The sequence below is a fragment of the Zea mays genome, chromosome 3 (assembly GCF_902167145.1).
Source record: "Zea mays cultivar B73 chromosome 3, Zm-B73-REFERENCE-NAM-5.0, whole genome shotgun sequence".
NCBI classification, from domain to species: domain Eukaryota; kingdom Viridiplantae; phylum Streptophyta; class Magnoliopsida; order Poales; family Poaceae; genus Zea; species Zea mays.
Window position 1 is genome coordinate 209268886 of NC_050098.1, and position 21076 is coordinate 209289961.

A 21076-nucleotide genomic window follows, 5' to 3' on the forward strand; every position below is an offset into this window, starting at 1 on the left:
AGGAGTGGGACTTTGCTCAGATTGTAGCCAAAGTCCCGGAGGGTTTGCCTCATCCAAAGTAGTTGCGCACAACACTGTCCTGCGGCAACGTACTCGACCTCAGCGGTGGATAGGCCAACTGATGTCTGTTTCTTGGAACTCCAAGACACCAGGGACCTTCCTAGGAATTGGCACGTCCCCGATGTTCTCTTCCTATCAACCTTGCACCCGGCATAATCGGAGTCTGAGTATCCAATCAAGTCAAAGGTAGACCCCTTTGGATACCAGATTCCGAAGCAAGACGTAGAAACTAAATATCTAAGAATTCGCTTAACGACCACAAGGTGACATTCCTTAGGGTCGGATTGATATCCAGCACACATGCATACACTTAGCATAATGTTCGGTCTACTAGCACATAAATAAAGCAAGGAACCTATCATAGACCGGTATGCCTTTTGATCAACGGACTTACCTCCTTTGTTGAGGTCGACATGCCCGTCGGTTCCCATCGGTGTCTTCGCGGGCTTGGCGTCCTTCATCCCAAACCTCTTGAGAAGATCTTGAGTGTACTTCGTTTGGGAGAGGAAGGTGTCGTCCTTGAGTTGCTTCACTTGGAACCCAAGGAAGTAGGTCAACTCGCCCATCATCGACATCTCGAACTTTTGTGTCATCACCCTGCTAAACTCCTCACAAGACTTTTTATTAGTAGAACCAAATATTATGTCATCGACATAAATTTGGCACACAAAAAGATCACCATCACAAGTCTTAGTAAAAAGAGTGGGATCGGCTTTCCAAACCTTGAAAGCATTAGTAATTAAGAAATCTCTAAGGCATTCATACCATGCTCTTGGGGCTTGCTTAAGTCCATAGAGCGCCTTAGAGAGCTTGAACACATGGTCGGGGTACCTGTCATCCTCAAAGCCAGGGGGTTGTTCCACGTATACCTCCTCCTTGATTGGCCCGTTGAGGAAAGCGCTCTTCACATCCATTTGAAATAGCCTGAAAGAGTGGTGAGTGGCATAGGCTAATAATATTCGAATAGACTCTAGCCTAGCCACAGGAGCAAAAGTCTCCTCGAAATCCAAACCTGTGACTTGGGCATAACCTTTTGCCACAAGTCGAGCCTTGTTTCTTGTCACCACCCCGTGCTCGTCTTGCTTGTTGCGGAACACCCACTTGGTTCCCACATTATTTTGCTTTGGACGTGGCACCAGGCTCCAAACTTCATTTCTCTTGAAGTTGTTGTAACTTCCTACATGGCCAACACCCAATACGGATCCTGCAAGGCCTCTTCTACCCTGAAAGGCTCAATAGAAGAGACAAATGAGTAATGCTCACAAAATTTAGCTAATCTTGAGCGAGTAGTTACTCCCTTGCTTATGTCACCCAGAATCTGGTCAACGGAGTGATGACGTTGGATCGTTGCTCGGACTTGAGTTGGAGGGGCATGTGGTGCTTCTTCCTCCATCACTTGTTCTTCCTGTGCTCCCCCTTGATCCTGTCCCTCTTCTTGAGGTACCTATTCACCGTCTTGAGTTGGAGGATGCACCATTGTGGAGGAAGATGGCTGATCTTCCTTCTGATGTTCTTGTGGTCGCACATCACCAATCGCCATCGTGCGCATTGCGGCCGTTGGAACATCATCTTCATCTATGTCATCAAGATCAACTCGCTCTCTTGGAGAGCCATTAGTCTCATCAAATACAACGTCGCTAGAGACTTCAACCAAACCCAATGATTTGTTGAAGACTCTATACGCCTTTGTATTTGAGTCATACCCTAGTAAAAACCCTTCTACTGCCTTGGGAGCAAATTTAGAATGTCTACCTTTCTTCACCAGAATGTAGCAATTGCTCCCAAATACACGAAAGTAAGAAATGTTGGGTTTGTTACCGGTAAGGAGTTCATACGAGGTCTTCTTGAGAAGGCGATGTAGGTAGAGTCGGTTTATGGCGTGGCAAGTTGTGTTCACAGCTTCCGACCAAAACCGCTCGGGCATCTTGAATTCTCCAAGCATCGTTCTCGCCATGTTGATAAGTGTCCTGTTCTTCCTCTCTACCACACCATTTTGCTGTGGTGTGTAGGGAGCGGAGAACTCGTGCTTGACGCCTTCTTCCTCAAGATACTTCTCAACTTGCAGATTCTTGAACTCAGACCCATTGTTGCTCCTTATCTTTTTCACCTTTAGCTCAAATTCGTTTTGAGCCCTCCTTAGAAAGCGCTTTAGGGTCCCTTGGGTTTCTGATTTATCTTGCAAAAAGAACACTCAAGTGAAGCGGGAAAAATCATCAACAATTACAAGACCATACTTACTTCCCCTGATGCTTAGGTAGGCAACGGGTCCGAAGAGGTCCATGTGAAGAAGCTCCAGTGGTCTTGATGTTGTCATCACATTCTTGCTATGATGAGTGCTTCCCACCTGTTTCCTTGCTTGACATGCTGCACAAAGCCTATCTTTCTCGAAACAAACATTGGTTAGTCCTAACACATGTTCTCCCTTTAGAAGTTTATGAAGGTTCTTCATCCCAACATGTGCTAGACGGCGATGCCACAGCCAGCCCATACTAGTCTTAGCTATTAAGCATGCATCTAGATCGGCCTCCTCTTTCGAAAAATCAACTAAGTAGAGTTTGTCGTCTAATACACCCTTAAAAGCTAGTGAACCATCACTCCTTCTAAAGACAGATACATTAACGTTTGTAAAAAGACAATTGTAACCCATGTGACATAATTGACTTACAGACAGAAGGTTGTAACCAAGCGACTCTACTAGAAATACATTCGATATGGAGTGCTCGTTGGTGATGGCTATCTTGCCCAAGCCTTTGACCTTGCCTTGGTTCCCATCTTCAAAGATAATTGTATCTTGGGAATCCTTGTTCTTGACGTAGGAGGTGAACATCTTCTTCTCCCATGTCATGTGGTTTGTGCATCCGCTGTCGATAATCCAGCTTGAGCCCCCAAATGCATAAACCTGCAAGGAATTTAAGCTTGAGTTTTAGGTACCCAACTCTTGTTGGGTCCTACAAGGTTAGTCATAATAACTTTTGGAACCCAAATACAAGTCTTGTCTCCCTTGCATTTGGATCCCAATTTCCTAGCCACTACTTTTGCATTCTTACATGAAAGAACAAAAGAAGTGATGCACGCACGGAAAACAGTAGTAGATTCATTGCACATTTTCCTAGGCACATGATGCACAACATGATTTCTCCTAGGCCTACTTCTACTATGAACAAAAGTAGAACTAGAGGCAACATAGCATGTGAATTAAAAGCATCATGATCATAACTCCTATTATAATGAGCACGATTAGCAATTTTCCTATCATAAATAAAAGCATGGTTCCTTTGAGGATTACTAACCATAGGAGCCTTCCCTTTCTCCTTGTTGGGAATGGGAGCCCTTTAACTTGTCTTGGCTTCCTTTCGAAAACCAAGCCCATCCTTAATTGAGGGGTGTCTACCAACGGTGTAGGCATCCCTAGCAAATTTTAATTTATCAAAATTAATTTTGCAAGTCTTAAGTTGAGCATTGAGACTTGCCACCTCATTATTTAATTTGGTAATAGAAATAAGCTGATCATCACAAGCATCAACATCTAAATCCTTACATCTATTACAAATAACAACATGCTCTACACATGAACTAGTTTTGTTGACTTCCTCTAGCTTAGCATTTAGTTCATCATTTAAACTCTTTAAACTAGAGACTGATTCATGGCAAACAGACAATTCAGAGGATAACATTTCATTTCTCTTAATTTCTAAGGCAAGGGATTTTTGCACACTAACAAATTTGTCATGTTCCTCATATAAAATATCCTCTTGTTTTTCTAACAATCTATCTTTTTCATTTAGAGCATCAATTAATTCATTAATTGTTTCTATTTTAGCTCTATCTAAACCTTTAAATAAACTAGAGTAATCTACTTCATCATCGGAGGATTCTTCATCACTAGATGAAGTGTACTTGGGTGTGTCCCGAACACATACCTTTCTCTCCTTGGCCATAAGACATGTATGGTGTTCATTGGGGAAGAGTGAGGATTTGTTGAAGGCCGAAGCAGCGAGTCCTTCGTCATCGGAGTCAGAAGAGGAGCAGTCCAAGTCTCATTCCTTTCCAAGGTGCGCCTCGCCCTTTGCCTTCCTGTATTTCTTCTTTTTCTCCTTCTTCCTGCTCTTTTCTTGTCCCTGGTCACTATCATTATCGGGACAGTTTGCAATAAAGTGACATGTCTTACCGCATTTGAAGCAGGAGCATTTTCCCTTTGTTTTATTCCTGTTGGGGTACTCCTTGTGTCCTTTGAGTGCGGTCTTGAAGCGCTTGATGATAAGCGCCATCTCATCTTCATTAAGTTCGGCAGCCTCCACTTGAGCTACCCTGCTTGGTAGCGCCTCCTTGCTGCTCATTGCTTTGAGAGCAACGGGCTGCGGCTCGTAGATAGGTAGTGGACCGTTCAAGGCGTCATCCACATATCGTGCCTCCTTTACCATCATGCGCCCGCTCACGAATTTTCCGAGTATCTCCTCGGGCGTCATCTTTGTGTACCTGGGGTTTTCATGGATAAGATTCACAAGATGGGGGTCAATAACTATAAATGACCTGAGCATTAGTCAGACGACGTCATGATCCGACCATCTTGTGCTTCCATAGCTTCTAATCTTGTTGACCAGGGTCTTGAGCCTGTTGTAGGTTTGTGTTGGTTCTTCTCCCTTGATCATGGCGAATCTCCCTAGCTCGCCTTCCACCAGTTCCATTTTGGTGATCATTGTAGCATCATTTCCCTCATGTGAGATCTTGAAGGTGTCCCAGATTTGCTTGGCGTTGTCCAAGCCACTTACTTTATTATACTCATCCCTGCAAAGAGATGCTAACAACACAGTAGTAGCTTGGGCATTTTTATGGATTTGCTCATTAATAATCACAGGATTATCAGTGTTGTCAAAGTGCATCCCATTTTCTACAATTTCCCATATGCTAGGATGGAGAGAGAATAAATGACTACGCATTTTATGACTCCAAAACAAATAGTCCTCTCCATCAAAATGTGGAGGTTTTCCAAGGGGAATTGAAAGTAGATGCGCATTTGAATTGTACGTCATGCGGGAATAATCAAAAGAATAGTTTTGATTAACCGTCTTTTTCTTTGACGAAGAATCGTCATCGTCGTCTCTTGGTGAAGAAGAAGATGCATCGCTGTCGTAGTAGATGATCTTCTTGATGCGCCTCTTCTTCTTCCCGTCCTTCTTCTTGTGACTCGAGCCTGAGTTAGTGGGCTTGTCATCTTTTGGCTCGTTGAAGATGGACTCCTTCTCTTTGTCGTTGACCACCATCCCCTTTCCCTTAGGATCCATCTCTTCGGGCGATTAGTCCCTTAGATGAAGAGTACGGCTCTGATACCAATTGAGAGCACCTAGAGGGGGTGAATAGGTGATCCTATAAAAATCAAACACTAATAGCCACAAAACTTAGTTATAAGTGTTAGTATGGCTAAGTAGTTTGAAGCGAGTTCTTGTGAACACAACAATCACAGAGAAAGCAACACAAGACACGCGATTTTTATCCCGTGGTTCGGCCAAGTAGCACTTGCCTACTTCCACGTTGTGGCGTCCCAATGGACGAGGGTTGCACTCAATCCCTTTCAAGTGATCTGATGATCAACTTGAATACCACAGTTTTTCCCTTAGAGTATTGTTCCCGTTTGCAAGGAATCTCCACAAATTGGAGTCTCTCGCCCTTACAATAGAGATCATAAAGAAATCATAGAGTAATGTTGGGAAGAGCAACACACACAAGACACAAATCCGCAGCACACACACGCACACAAGCCAAGACTTGAGCTCAAAACGTAGCACAGTGAGTTCACGACTCAAACGGAGCTCAAATCACTAACACAGTCGATCAATTGTGCGGAGGCGGAGTGCGGGAGTCTTAGAATGCTTAGTGAATGCTTGGGCCATTCCTCCATGCGCCTAGGGGTCCCTTTTATAGCCCCAAGGCAGCTAGGAGCCGTTGGAGATCAACATGGAAGGCTATCTTTGCCTTTTGTCGAGTGACGCACCGGACAGTCCGGTGCGCCACCGGACAGGTCCTGTAGACGGTCCGGTGCGTGATATCCTTCCAAATTTGGCATATCCGACCGTTGCTCCTCAAGGCTGACTGGCGCACCGGACACTGTCCGGTGCACCAACTGACCGTTGGAGCAGTCCACATGTCGCGCGAAGATTGCGCGGCCGACCGTTGGCGCAGGCGACCGTTGGCTCACCGGACAGTCCGGTGAATTATAGCCACGTCGCCCCTTTGCTTTTCCCGAGGGCGACGTGTTCGCCGCGGATGACTCACCGGACAGTCCGGTGCACCACCGGACGGTCCGGTGATTTTTAGCCGTACGCCGTCGTCGAGTCCTGAGAGCGGCAAGTTTACGCGGACCAGCCTGGCGCACCGGACACTGTCCGGTGCACCACTGGACAGTCTGGTGTGCCAAGCCGAGCTGGAGATTGCTGCACATAGCCAACTCTTTTTCCAATTCTTTTCTCACTGTTTCTAGCACTTAGACAAAACACATTAGTACTCAAAACAATGTACTAAGTCTAGAAACGTACCTTTTTCTTTGATTTGCACTTCTCACTTTACTTGGCACATAAGAACTTAATTAACCGTGTTGGGCACTTAATCACCAAAACATTATTGAAATTGCCCAAGGGCACATTTTCCTTTCAACAAGCCTTCCTTGCGTCTGTTTCCCTGCGGCCTTCCAGACTTCTACCTGCTCCTCCCGTAAAGCTTTTAAAAACAGATAGCAAGCTGCCCACCAAACCAATCCCAAGACGTGGTCGCAGAGTTGCTAGAGTGGGTGTTTAATTTACCTCTGCTGACCTTGACAATCGTGCTACTAGGAAAATCATGAGAGCAGTAGGAATAATTACCAATAATAATGGTATGGATCAGAGGGCGCTTGATGAATACGCTAATCTGTTCAAGACACCCTTGTCAGGCTCTCATATAAAGGCTTTGGCAGCGCTGTTTGGCTGGCAGCCTCCTGAAGACATGTAGTTTGCTCCCTTTGTCTTCTTCGATCGCTCTTTGCACCCTTAAGTTAATGGATCCAGAACGTGTTCTTATTTGGAATGTTCGAGGATTAAACTCCTCAGCTAGGCAAGCTTCTGTCCGTTCCTTAGTTGATTCCTCTAGAATAGATATCGTTTGTTTACAAGAAACCAAAATGGATGTTATTAGTCGTGGAACCCTCTTTCAACCTTGGGTTCTAATTTTGATCGCCATATCGAGCTTCCTGCTGTTGGTACCAGCGGGGGAATTTTGGTGGCATGGAAACACTGTGTGGATGTCACTGGAGAGTTGTATGTGCGGAACAAAAGTGTCTCGGTGCAGTTCTGCAATAGCAATGGGAGATCTTGGTGGCTCACTTGCGTTTATGGACCACAGGGAAATAGTGAAAAAGTCCTCTTTTTGCAGGAGCTTAGGGACCTGAGATTGTTGTGTCATGGTCCTTGGATGATTGCTGGTGATTTCAACATGATTTATAAAGCTGAAGATAAGAATAATTCTAACATAAACCGAGTTATGATGGGAAGGTTTCGTAGCTTCATCAACGATCTTGCTCTAAGTGAGCTCCCTTTATTTGGTCAGAAATTCACTTGGTCTAGTCAGCAGAATCCCCCAACCCTAGTGAAGCTTGACAGAGTGTTATGCACATTAGACTGGGTGGAGTTGTTTCTAAATTCCTTGCTTCAGAGATCAGCCTCAAATGACTCAGACCATTGCCCCCTCCTTTTGGGCCTGAATGACAATAGTATGGCAGGAAGGCGCAGGTTCTATTTTGAGTCCTTTTGGCCTAAGTTTGATGGATTTCTGGAGGCTATTTCATTGGCTTGGCATTCTGTTCCAGCTGTGCAGTGTCCTTTTGCAACTTTGAACTCTAAGCTGAAATCTACTGCTCGTGGGCTGCAGGCTTGGAGTGCTAAAAAGGTTGGGCATATTTCAGCCTCTTTAGCCCTTGCCCGTGTGCTCCTGCACCAGTTTGAAATTGCTCAAGACAGTCGTGGTCTATCCCCAGCTGAGCTATCGTTTTTATTAAGCCTTAAGAAACACTCCCTTGCTCTATCTTCACTTCAAAGGACAATTGCCAGGCCTCGTTCTAGAATTGGGTGGCTGCGTGAGGGTGATGCCAATACTAAATTATTCCACATGCATTCAAGATTCCGCAAGAAGAAGAATTTTGTTCCAAAATTGGTCTCTAATTGTGCTGTCCTTACCAGCCATGATGCCAAAGCTGGTCTGGTCAATGAATTCTATGCAATCTTTTGGGACACTGCAGCGATAGGGAGCAAACTATCTCTCTGGAAAGTTTGGGAATTCTTTTCCATGATCTGTCAGCCTTAGATGCACCATTCACTAAGAAGGAGGTATGGGACACAATTTTACACCTTCCTTTGGACAAGGCTCCAGGGCCGGATGGTTTCACAGGCAAATTTTATAGAGTCTGCTCGGAGATTATTAAGGTTGATGTTATGGCTGTTTTCTCGGTGGTTGGGAGCAGGAGGTTCGGTAATTTTCAGGTCCTTAACACTGCTTATATCACCCTCATCCCAAAGTTTGAGGGGCAATCAAGTTAAAAAATTTAGACCTATAAGTTTAGTTCATAGTGTTGCAAAATTGCTCACCAAACTCCTCGCTAATCGTTTGGCTAGAAGACTTCATGATATGGTTTCTCCTAACCAAAGTGCTTTTATTAAAGGCCGTTTCATTCAAGATAATTATATGTTGGTGCAACAAACCACCCGCTATCTCCATCAGCAAAAGCAACCTAGGATGCTTCTAAAGCTTGATATCTCAAAGGCCTTTGATTCAGTCTCATGGCCCTTCCTCCTGGAAGTCTTACAACATTTGGGCTTTGGCCAAGTCTGGAGAGATATTATTAGTGGATTGCTATGGACTTCCTCATCTTAGGTGTTACTTAATGGTTTACCTGGACAACCTATTCTTCATCGTCGTGGTCTCCGATAGGGGGATCCTCTGTCTCCTTTTTTGTTCATCTTGGTCATGGATACTCTGGGCTTCTTGATTAATAAGGCCGCACAGGATGGACTGCTACAGCCCCTTGCTCCTCGGGCACTGCAACACCGGGTTTCTCTCTATGCGGATGATGCGGTGATCTTTCTTCGGCCGGCAGCCATGGATATCAATGTTATTTTGGATTGTCTTCAGCTATTTGGAGATGCTTCGGGTTTACGTACGAATGTTCAGAAAAGCAGCGTGTACCCTATTAGATGTGGAGATCAAGACCTTGCTATGCTGCAGAATATGTTGCCTTGTGAGTTAGCTGAATTCCCTTGCCGTTATCTAGGTTTACCGCTTGCCATTAAAAAGCTTTCAAAATCCAAGTTCAACCCATTATTGATAAGATTGCAAATCAACTCTCTGGATGGAAGGCTGAGTTATTGACTAAAGCTGGTTGAAAGGTGCACGTCCAGCATGTTTTCACAGGGATGGTGATCTACTTGGCCATGGCTGTTGACCTTCCAGCTTGGGCCCTTAAGGCCATTGATAAGATTCGTCGAGATTTTCCGTGGCGAGGCCGAAGAGATGTAAAAGGTGGTCACTGTCACGTGGCTTGGGGAATTGTTTTTAGGCCTCGTGAATTGGGTGGTCTAGGCATTTCCAGCATAAAAGAACTTGCATGGTCTCTTAGAATGCGATGGCTTTGGCTGGCTAAAACTGAGCCAACTCGCCCGTGGGCCTCTCTTGCTATCCAAGTCCCTAAAAAAGTGAAAGATTTCTTCTCGATGGCTATGCAAACTGAGATTGGTAATGGGGCTACAACCTTTTTCTGGACTGATAGGTGGCTATCGGGTCACAGAATTGCAGATTTAGCCCCTCGATTATTTGGAATCATTCCTAAGAGAAGGGTTAACAAGAGAACAGTGGTGGATGTTATCTCTAATCAGAGCTGGATTTCTGACATTCAGGGTGCTCTTTCTGTTGGAATTATCAATGAATTTCTCATCTTGTGGGATTTAATTGACTCAATTGTTCTAAGACCTCAAGTTGAAGACAAGCATTTTTTCCGCCTAGCTGCAAACGAAAAGTTCTCCTCAAAGGAAGCATATAGGGGTTTCTTTATGGGGTCTTCTGAGTTTGAGCCTTTTCATAGAATATGAAAAACTTGGTCTCCTCCAAAAACCAAGTTTTTATGTGGTTGGTCGCACATAGGAAGGTTTGGACAGCTGATAGGCTGTAGAAAAGAGGCATGGACCATCCAGAGAGATGTCCATTATGTGACCAGGATCAAGAAATCTTGGACCATATGTTGATTGGATGTGTTTTTGCTCGAGAATTTTGGTTTAAACTGCTTCTTCAAGTGAACCTTCAGCTTCTTGCCCCCCCAAATTTGAGGAAAGTGTCTTTCTTGAATGGTGGAGAACGTTATGTACTAAGGTCTCTAGAATTGCAAGGGATGGCCTCAATTCTCTAGTCATTCTAGGAGTTTGGACCTTATAGAAGCAGCGCAATGGCTATGTTTTTTACAATAAGAGCCCCAGTATTGCTGATACTATTAGAAGAGTTGGGTTGAAGGTTCAACGGTGGGAGATGACTGGTGCAAAGAAGTTGTCTTTGCTCACCGCCCCCATTCCGGGCCTCCCTACTAGTTAGCTAGCATTGTGGTAGCTCTTGTTAGTTTTCTTTAGTTATGGATGGGTTTCTGTATGTCTGTTACTGGCCGCCGTAGAGGCCGTCCCTCTTCTTTAATATAATATCACGCAATTCTCCTGCGCTTTCAAGAAAAAAAAATGGTTTATCTGTTTGTTCTATTAGTTCATGTGCAAATGCACGCAGAAAATAGGCCTTTGACCAAACGATATGCCAAGAACGTAAACCCACACACGAAGGCACAAAACTAAACAATTGCGGACAATCTCATCACGAATCTGAACCGGTTGTTGATAATATCCAACAATATCCCAATAGTTGGCCTACAGATTAGCCATCCAGCTGACTCGTTTGCGGACTATTTAGTCATACAACATGGTTCAACACAAGCTCACAAAGGCACAAGCACCTCGAAGGGTACAGCTCTAGGAGCATGAGAAGACAGATCCAATGTCAATTGGGGCCATACTTATGGCCAGGAAACTACTTAGGGCCAGGAAACTACATAACCTACTCAGAGTTTTCACATGACTCAATTCCTCGGAGCGCAACTGGCCAGGTGAGCCTTGAAATTCTCCAGCTCTGTAAGAACTTCATCCTCTGGGCGGTAGATCAAATCACTCATTCGCCATATCTGCACAAACAAAACAGTAACAATATAAGGCAATCATTAGTAGATTTAGCAACTCCAATTAGCTATGAAAATACAGATTGATATTTGTCTCATAAAATCACTTGTTTGCAATATTGCAAGAGATGTACCTGCAGTGTTCCACCTCCACCAGTGCTCTCACCATCATCTGAGACACTGACAATTGTCCAAGGATCTGACGAATTCCAGTGGAAGTCTACGATCTTATCCCTGCCAAGATGTACAACATGAATTATGAAATGCATGGTAAAAATAGAAGCATGAGTGTGAAGGGTTAGTTTTTGCATCTGACACAGACAAAGACAACAAACCTATGACCAGCATGCTGAAAGAAAAGCCCAGCTGGGACATTAGAATTTTTCTTCTTCCCAACCTGCCATTACAAAAACTTATATTAGTCAGACAAGAGAGGTACATGAGGAATCACGGGCAACTGAACCCAATCACCTTCGCCAATAGTTGTGCAGGTTTCCTTCAAAAAAGATAGGATACTTCAGTTTATGAGTGGTTACCTTCTCATGGTCCCAAACATTTAAGAAACCATCTTCTGCAGAACTTCCAAAAACAGATGCTCTGTCAGGTGACCACTGCAATCCGAGACTAGAATTATGGCAAAAAGGTATCCAAAAACATCATAGGAGGCAACCATATCTGCATAAAGAGTACAAAATAGCAAAATATTATCTTGACATGCCTGAACACAAAGAACAGCAGCTTTATGGCCCTCAAATTTGTGAATTGGAGAACCAGCTCCTCCCGAACCCAGATTGCGACGATCCCACATTCGGACAGAGTTATCGGCAGAACTGAAATACCAATTGAAACATTCATTACTTAAATATGCAAAGAACTAATTGAGATGGAAAATTTTCACAAATTATGCTGAACTAAGCCTTAGTGCCATCATACCCAGTTAAGATATAGTTAACATCAAGGGGATTCCAATCAACACAATGAACATCTCCACTGTGAGCTTTCTCAACCTGACATAAATAATAAATAACTTTTAGCATCATAGTTCAGACTGAATTTAAAACTTCCATATCCTGAGAAAGATCGAGGTACATCATGTTACAAAAAATATATATAAGCTCACTCTTTGGAATAAGTTTTTTAAAGAAAAAAACTGAACAAATATTGTTGACCAAAACCAATAAATCAGAGTCAGGCTCAATTTTTCAACACGTTATATCAATTGAATTAATGAAATGAATAACTATTCGAGAAAACAGAATTAGAAGAAGTATCATGCAACAAGTAAATAATTCCATGTGAATCACAATGGTCACATTAAAAGCCAAAAGCCTATCACCTCTTCACTTGAAGCTATGTTATTAAGTATTAACTTATTACAAAACAAGGCATATTGCATTCATGCACTCAACTTTGGCCAAAAAAGTACTTGATCCAATCAGATGTGGAACAGAACGTCAGTACATCACCTTAACAGTTATTAAAAAACAAGGCATATTGCATTCATGCACTGAACTTTGGCCAAAATCGTACTTGATCCAATTAGATGTGGAACAGAAGAACGTCACCTTAACAGCTGGGTCAGTGCCAGTTCGAGCATCCCACAGAATAAGACAAGCATCATCACCCACACTACAAAACTCCTGCGCACTACATTCCAAAAAGAAAAGAAAAGGGTACTAATATAAATGGAAATGAAAACAAAGCATATGTCAACATAGCCATTCACAAAGAAGATCACTGATCATTGTTTAATTGACAATAATAGCATTAAACAAATAGAAACGTTTGAACAATTAACATTTGAAAAATTGGATGAAGATGGTATGTATGTTAACGTTTTGAGTCCATCCATTGTTTTGAATGCAACCAGAAAAGCAGATAATACTATTTACCTGGAAGGGCAGAACTGAACATCTTCAACAGTACTGTCATGGCCATGGAATATACCTCTAGGATCAACTTTAGGACTCTCCTTTTCATTTGCAATTTTGCCAGACTGCTTGCTGCCAGATGCTCCGGGAGAAGACGAGGAATCCCCAAGGGCAGATATGTGGTCTTGGATGCTCCACAAGACAACAAATTTGTCCTTTCCTATTTAAGTTTTGTATTGAACAAAACACAGGTTATCATTTATTAAAGCACATTAATCAATAAACTTTGAAAAAGGACTGCCCTTTTTGTAGGGTCTGTGTAGCTGAAAAAAGAACTTTGCAGAACCAAAAGTTTTTTTCCAAATAAATCAACTTATGTCCAAACTGAACTTAATCAATGGTTGATACATAAGCTGATACACTGCGGTGGTGACGAAGGTTCCATACTAATTTACTTTCCATGTGTCTTAAAGTTGACATGGTATCTTTCATTCTACCAGACCAGCTAAACCAGTATTGGACCTGCTCACACTTGCATGCACTGGTTTGTGGTTTCCATGGAATCAAAAGTTGAGTTACGTCTGGGAGGGGCCCAAGCGACACAATTGTGCATATTCCCAATCGGCACAAACATGAGTTCAGGAACATTTGTTACTTGCTAGAAGACAAATAATTAAATCATTAACTGTTATTGCAAATCTAGTCTAGTATAGTAAGATAAGTAACACTTGTAAGCATCACCAAGAGAACTCATGGCACAAGATTTTAATCTTAAATAACAGAGCTGCTTTCAGTCCCAACAAAGTGCCATAATATACATGGACAGTATCCAACTCTTGATAACAGATTTCACTCAATTTCTATTCCAAAAGAGGAGTTAAGAAGACGCTGATGCACAGATTTAGGCATCAAATGGCTTGAGACATAAATCCTAGTGCACAAGATCGACTACGTAACTAAATGCAACAGGTAGTAGAACATATACATTTTTGTGAATAAAGATACACATCCTATGGAGGACACTTGCCGATGCAATAATGGGACATATTTCCATTCCAGAAACTCACTTGAAGCTAAGGCTCACGCTTGAGATGTCCAAACAAACTAGATAAACAGTTGACTCCCAAAAGAGTAGTAGGAAAACACAAACATACAAGATGAACTAGTTAGTTACCCGTACATTGCTACAGTTCCTATATATTATAGGTGGACCTTGCTTAAATGAGATATTTGTTCAAACATGATTACTTTTTTATTTTCTAGATATTAGTATATACATACTTAATTTATCTTTCCTTTACAAACACAATCCGCTGTGTGTTTCGGTGGTAGAAGTTGAATGTTTGGAGCCTTGGATGGAGGCAAGGGCCGTGGGTTCGAGTCCTCCAGCATACGTCCTTTTTTTGCTTATTCCCATGATTTAACATGCAGGTCGCACACGAGGGGGAGGGGGCACGGAGGACGCACGACGAAACTCCCATTTAAATATAGTAGAAAAATAGGCTAACCTCCTGACAGGACATATGGTTCTGCTGGACACATGGCAAGCGCAAATTCTGCATTTTCCTGGTGTCCCGTTAATATCTGACAAACAGTAGATGCTAGTAAGCCTTGTGCTAGAAAATAGTACATCTGACACATTTTTTTATTAAACAATGAACCATACCAGATCAGGACGAGATTCAGAAGCTCCTAAGACAGCATGTCTATTTGGTTGTGCTTCAACATCCCAAACAAGTACCTGAATGACAGGAAAAAAATTGACACCCATCAAACTGCAACCTGTTATACCTCACAAGAGTTAAACGGCAGTATAAAGGTTTCTACATACATCTGGACTGTCAGTGTGTGTGGCTATGATCTTACTGTTCTGTGGAAGCTCCCTGATTCTGTTAACCTGTTTGCAAGGTAAAAACACAAACAATGCATCAACCATCTGGTTTAACAAATAAGAAAAAACATCATATAACTACAATTCAAATACAGAAGCAAGCTGAGAAACAAGGTTGAGAAGCCAATACATAAGGGCCACATTGTAGGATCTGCGAGCATCATGTAAAAAGGAGACTAAAATACAAACGAGCCCACTTTAATATAAAAATAACCCTTACTTCACCAGGATGAACTATAGTCTTGTACTTCTTTACAAAAGGTGATCGTGCTTCCTCGTTAAACTGCAAAAGGAATGTAGATATCTGGTGAGCTCAATTGTACGACCCCACCATCACCACCACCAAAAAAATACAAAGGAAAAAATATAGAACTATGAAACCCAAACAGTGCTGATGTTGGCTCCATGTAACAATGAGGATACGTCGAACAGACCAGAGTTACACAACTATAAAGTGTATTCCTTCCGTCTCGTCACATTTGCTTATAGTCTCAGGATTATATAAATCAAAAAAAATTGTCCAGACATCTTGTGACAATAATTGTTCTCTTCTTTTCAATAGGTAATACACAGGATTTACTTTTTTTTGGGGGGGGGGGGGGGTGGGGGGAGCCATGCACATAGAGCAGTTAAGGTGGGTTTGCATGTTTTAAAATAATGACATCTAAATGTGAGTGGGTTTATTGCCATTTTTCCCTTTGACCTTAGATCTCCTTAGTCCGAGTGTTTAGGGTGAGAGCAGTAGGTATACACATGTATAAAAAAATACAGAATAAATAAGTTGACGCATGTTCATGCCATTAAGACACAAGCCATGAAAATGATCCTTCCATACATATATGGTACCATTCTAATGCAGTTTAGACATAACTCTAACTGGAAAAAGTCTTAAGTTTCTGATTACGCGGAGATGAGAACTGGAATCAAAGATCACATAAACACAAGACACAGCTAAAACTAATGCATTTCTGATTTCTCCAAATACAAATGTAATCAATGCAACAAACAATAACTAACCTGCGAGATATGTTCAGCAGCTGCAACCCTTGGTTTCACAACTTCACAGTTTGCGATAACCAGAGTATTAGGCACACTCCCATCGGTCTGAAACCATAGCACAAAAGCAACCCCACAGTTAGCTAGCTCCAATATTGATAGCATGCATACTCACCAGCCAACAAAAAACTAAGCATTGACAAGATTTGCTTCTTCAAACTGATATAAAATAATATATGCTTGCAGATGCACTTGCCTGTTCAGATAGGTAAAGGCGTTGACGATTCTTGTAGGTAGCTTTCTCAAACTGTGGCCCCCACCTGTTACCAAATAACCAGATATCAGTATCATAAGTTGCAGAGTCACATGGAGGGGGCAAGCATCTTACAGAAAGCAGTTAATGTGCAAATATTTATCATTAGTTTCGAATTATCTGGTGAGATAACAGAATGCTGCACAAACACAGCTCTGATGCACTCATGCACATAAGGTGCATGACCAAAATCATGTTCCCACTCTAATCAACATTCCCTCCATTCCAAATTATAAAACGTTTTGGATTTTTTTAATAAGGGGGTGTTTGGTTTTTAGGGACTAATTTTTAGTCCTTCTATTTTATTCCATTTTAGTCTATAAATTGCTAAATACAGAAACTAAAATAGAGTTTTAGTTTCTGTATTTTGTAATTTAGGGACTAAAATGGAGGGACTAAAAATTAGTCCCTAGAAACCAAACACCCCCTAAATAGCTTTTTCTATGCAATTAGATATACACGATGTGTCGATGTCTAAAGACATAGTAAAGGAATGTGTCTAAAATAGGCAAAACATCTTATAATTTGGAACGAAGGGAGTAGTAAAGTAATCATATGAAGGCAAAAAATAAGGACGTGTACTAACCCACTAACCATCAAACCATAGGATTTGTTTGGAAAGAATTTGGTGCAATAGGAATTTTCAGGGATTTTATTCAGATTGAACAAGTAGCGGGAGCAATAATAAGTTCATAACATGGAGACAAAGCTTGTAACCCCTCAAACTATCAAACAGTGACACCCGCCAAAACCCACCCGCTCATAAACCCTAGCATCACAAAACGCTAATCCACCATACAGGCCCATCATCCCAGCCCCTTCCGACGCCATTCCCACCAACGCACTAGCAATGGTGCAGATCTAGAGTCACCTCGATTACAACCCCGGATCAAAACCCTAGACACGAACGACGCACTACTCCATTTCACTCATCAAAACCCTAGTCCAGCAGGAATCTTCAGGGAAATGGTGGCTACGGGAACGAAACAAACGAAAGGGCGAGCCGGAAGTAATAGGGGGTGCGGTGCGCAGAGGAAGTTACCGGCAGGAGAGGGATGGCCAAACGAGGTTGTGGTTGGCAAACCAGTCGTAGAGAACGGGGATGAGCGACTTCCACTGCGCGTAGCGCTCGTCCACTGCCGCCCTGGAGCCGCCTCTCTCCTTCATCTCAGACACCGATGGTCGCCGCCGGCGACTGCTCCGCACCTGAGGCAACCTCCCACTCCCACGGCACGCTCCCTGATAATGCTGCTGTACTGCGAGAGCGTGCTGGCGTCTCGAACCTGGACGCTTGCGGCCTGCTCCGGTCTCCGGAGGCAGTCCCTGTGCCCTGACTGCGAGCAGGGAGAGGAGAGCATAGGATCCAATGTTCGAGAGGGAGCGGATGGCTTCCTGGGCCGGTAATTACAGAGGCTATGACTATTTTATGGGCTTCTGTAAGTTGGGCTGGACCACCGACATTCTAATATAGCCTGTAAAGAAGTAGATCCATTGTTCGAAGAGGAGCGGATGGCTTCCTGGGCCGGTAGTTACAGAAGCTATGACTATTTTATGGGCTTCTGTAAGTTGGGCTGGACCACCGACATCCTAATATAGCCTGTAAAGAAGTTGGCTTTTGCTCTCTGCCCAGCCACCCCCACCCCTTTTTTCCCAGTCCTCTCATTATTTCTATTCCTTCAAATTCAATTGTTTTTTAGAAACCCTAATGAAGGTTATATGTACAAATATAAAATATACCCCTGAGGGGTATCACGTCTCTATATATATAACATGTATTTAATCGTATGGATAGAGAAGAGAAAAAGGTTAGAGGCCCAACATATACCATGTGTCTCGTGTGTTCCTTTGGTTTGCTAGGAAGAGAACTGTCTTTTATGACTTCTTAGGCCTCTACTACTGTCATATGGAATAGAGCGGATCTGATGATCCAAAGTTTTCAACAGTTTTTTCTATAAAAATACTTAATTTTATGCTCTATTCAATAGCCCTAGCCCTAGTGTGCTTCCTCAATCAAGAGGTATTACGTTGTGAAATTTGGGACGTTGGTGCGTCTCCGAGTTGCTCTCGGTTGCTTATATGGTTTTACTATCGCAAATAGATTATACTGTACGTCCTAGAAAATGTATGATACAGACGAATTTGGCGTCCCTAGTCAACCTGTCAAGGCGGCTCGAGTTGTCTGCATCTCATCATGCACGAGACTTGATCGTTGGTTATGAGCTTAATTAGCTCGAATTCTCCGTGTTAGCAAACAAATCGAATATATCTCTTCATCTCTAATTTATTTAAGTATAAGTTTTTGTACGTCTTATATTCTGCCTTATCTTCTGTAGGGATTCTTGCACGCGCTGCCTCTCACGGCATTGGCCGGAGATCGAGCCCTCCTCCATGAGCACGGGATAAACAGCCTCTACCATTGTACCATACAGGCAAGATTTACAAAAATCGACGGTAAATTGTCCGGTTTACAGAAACTGCTGGTGAATGGTGCCAGTTTACCATTTGTATATTTTTGAAATTCACTAGAAATTTAAAAAATATAAAATATGATAAAAACTACATGTTCTGGTGAGTAATTTGCTATATAAGATATCTAAATTTAATTTAGTTTAACATATTAAAAAATAGAAAACCATATAGACCTATTAGTAAACCTGTTAACAAAATATCTAAAATAAATAATATATCTTTTCCTCTCCTCCCCTCACTTTCCCCACTCCGCCTCACTCTTTTTGTTTGCCTCCCACTCCAAAACTGCCGCCGCCTGGGCACAAACCGTCGCCACCACCGTCGCATTTGCCGGCTCCTAGGTGCGGTTTACCGGCCCGAAGGCGACAGACCTCGCCCACGCGCTCGGTTTACCGCGCCCGCCTCTTCCTTGCGCGCCCGGTTAACCGCACTAAACGTCGGTAAACTGCCCCGTTGAGCCGATAAACTAGCTTCTCTAGCCATTTAACTACTCTGAACCGACGCCCTACTAGGAGCCAGACACCAAACCGGCGGTAAACCGCCCCGAGCCGGCGATTAACCGCGACTGGCATAAGGTAAACCGTGTTTTTTATCCAGTAAACCGGATTTAGTACACGTATTTAGTTCTACACTACATATTTATTGTTCAGATTTAGTTTCGTGATGTTTAGGGTTTCAAATTTAGTTTCAATAATATGTTTTAAATTTAGTGTTTTAGATTTGTGTATGTTAGATGCTATATGTGAAGATGATTTACTGTTAGATACTAGTTGTACATTAGTATTGTAAATGTGTAGTTAGTATTAGTTATATATGTTAGTATTGTTAATGTTGAGTTATATATGTTAGTATTTAGTTATATATGTTAGTATGGTTGATATTTAGTTATATATGTAGCTGGTAATATTATTTGCTACTAATGTGTTGCATACTTGCATTATTTTTGTCACATTTGTAGGAGACATGTCGGATCTAGATAGAGATACAGAAAGAGAAAGAGAAAAAGATAGAATCTGGTTTCATGGAGAGAAGGTTGATGCAGGTTTTAAGTGCAAGTATTGTAGAGAAACAAAGAGCGGAGGGGGTGGTACCCGATTGAAGGAGCATCTCACGCATAGAGGGAAGAATGTCAAAAATTATCCTTTTATTCCTCCAGACATAAAGACATAATTCCAAATTGACATATATAAGACAAAGAAAAAAGAAGATGTCTAGGTTTAGGCAGCAGCTGAGGGCAGATGAGGCAGCACGAACCCATTTTGGTGAATCAAATGACGATGAGTATGAGGATGAACTTCAGGCGGCTCTGCATCAGTCACGTGTGGAGCACAAATATAGTTAGAGGGCTGGTGCAAGGTATGGCAGAGGTGGCAGATCTGGATCCTCTAGATAGAGGGTATCTCGAGGGCCACTTGATAGGATGATGGGAAGGAGTATGGAGACAAAGAGCAATCGACGTCGTTCGGTTTTATTTTTTGTCCAAGATGGAATCTGTAGCTCAAATAGCTCCAGTTCTTCTAACTATCCGTCTGGACAAAGACACAATCTATAACCCTTATGCATGATAATGCCAATCGGGTTAGGGACCAGCAGGCGAAGTACCACCATCGATCATGTATGAGTATGGACCCCCTCCACCGCTATATTCAAATTTGTCACACATGTATTCACCAGGACTATAGTATGGGTATAGACAAGTTCCCCTGCACTGGTATGTTATATTTACTTCATGGATAAGTATGCATTTGTCGTTCTTTTTTCTCGCTAATGTATCTCATATATTTTGTATAGAACTATCACTACCACTAATCCACTATGACGGCTTGGAACCATATCACGATCCTTCCAGCCTGCCTTGGTACAATCACTATGACTCGAGTTGAACATGTGAGTATTGTGAAATAAGTCGACATATGCGTCGTTGAAGAGCTTAAAAAGAACTTGTATTTGAGAATTGCGAAGTTCGCTGGTAGTTTGTTGCATGATAACTGGACTTTGTGGTACATATGTATGTTATATGTTATTTTGGTGAACATATATTGTGCGGTTAAATTAATATTTACTGTGCAATGTGAACTCAGCAAATTACAAATAAATCCTTTCAATTTTTTCTTTTTATGTAAAACCAGTGAAAACCAATGCATTTCTTGGAAAACCTACAGTTTAGGTTGGTTTACCATCTGATTTTTATTGGTAAACCGCCACGAAACTAAGTTGATAAACAGCCTGTGCCATTGTACTATATGTCTGTG

At 42.3% G+C, this 21076-nt stretch overlaps 1 protein-coding gene across 1 annotated transcript; it reads right to left on the reverse strand.

The window, feature by feature from the left end:
• Window positions 1-10931: 10931 nt before the first annotated feature.
• Window positions 10932-17668, reverse strand: LOC542087 (nucleosome/chromatin assembly factor group C). Its single transcript, NM_001111721.2, has 15 exons — window positions 17398-17668; window positions 16299-16362; window positions 16064-16150; window positions 15267-15329; window positions 14987-15052; window positions 14822-14896; window positions 14664-14739; window positions 13177-13375; window positions 12850-12931; window positions 12218-12291; window positions 12003-12114; window positions 11821-11895; window positions 11620-11681; window positions 11419-11518; window positions 10932-11290 (listed from the first exon to the last, which is right to left on the reverse strand). Exons 1-15 carry the CDS (start codon window positions 17520-17522, stop codon window positions 11189-11191), a joined length of 1362 nt encoding a protein of 453 aa, NP_001105191.1. The 5' UTR covers window positions 17523-17668; the 3' UTR covers window positions 10932-11188.
• Between the last annotated feature and the right edge of the window lie 3408 nt (window positions 17669-21076).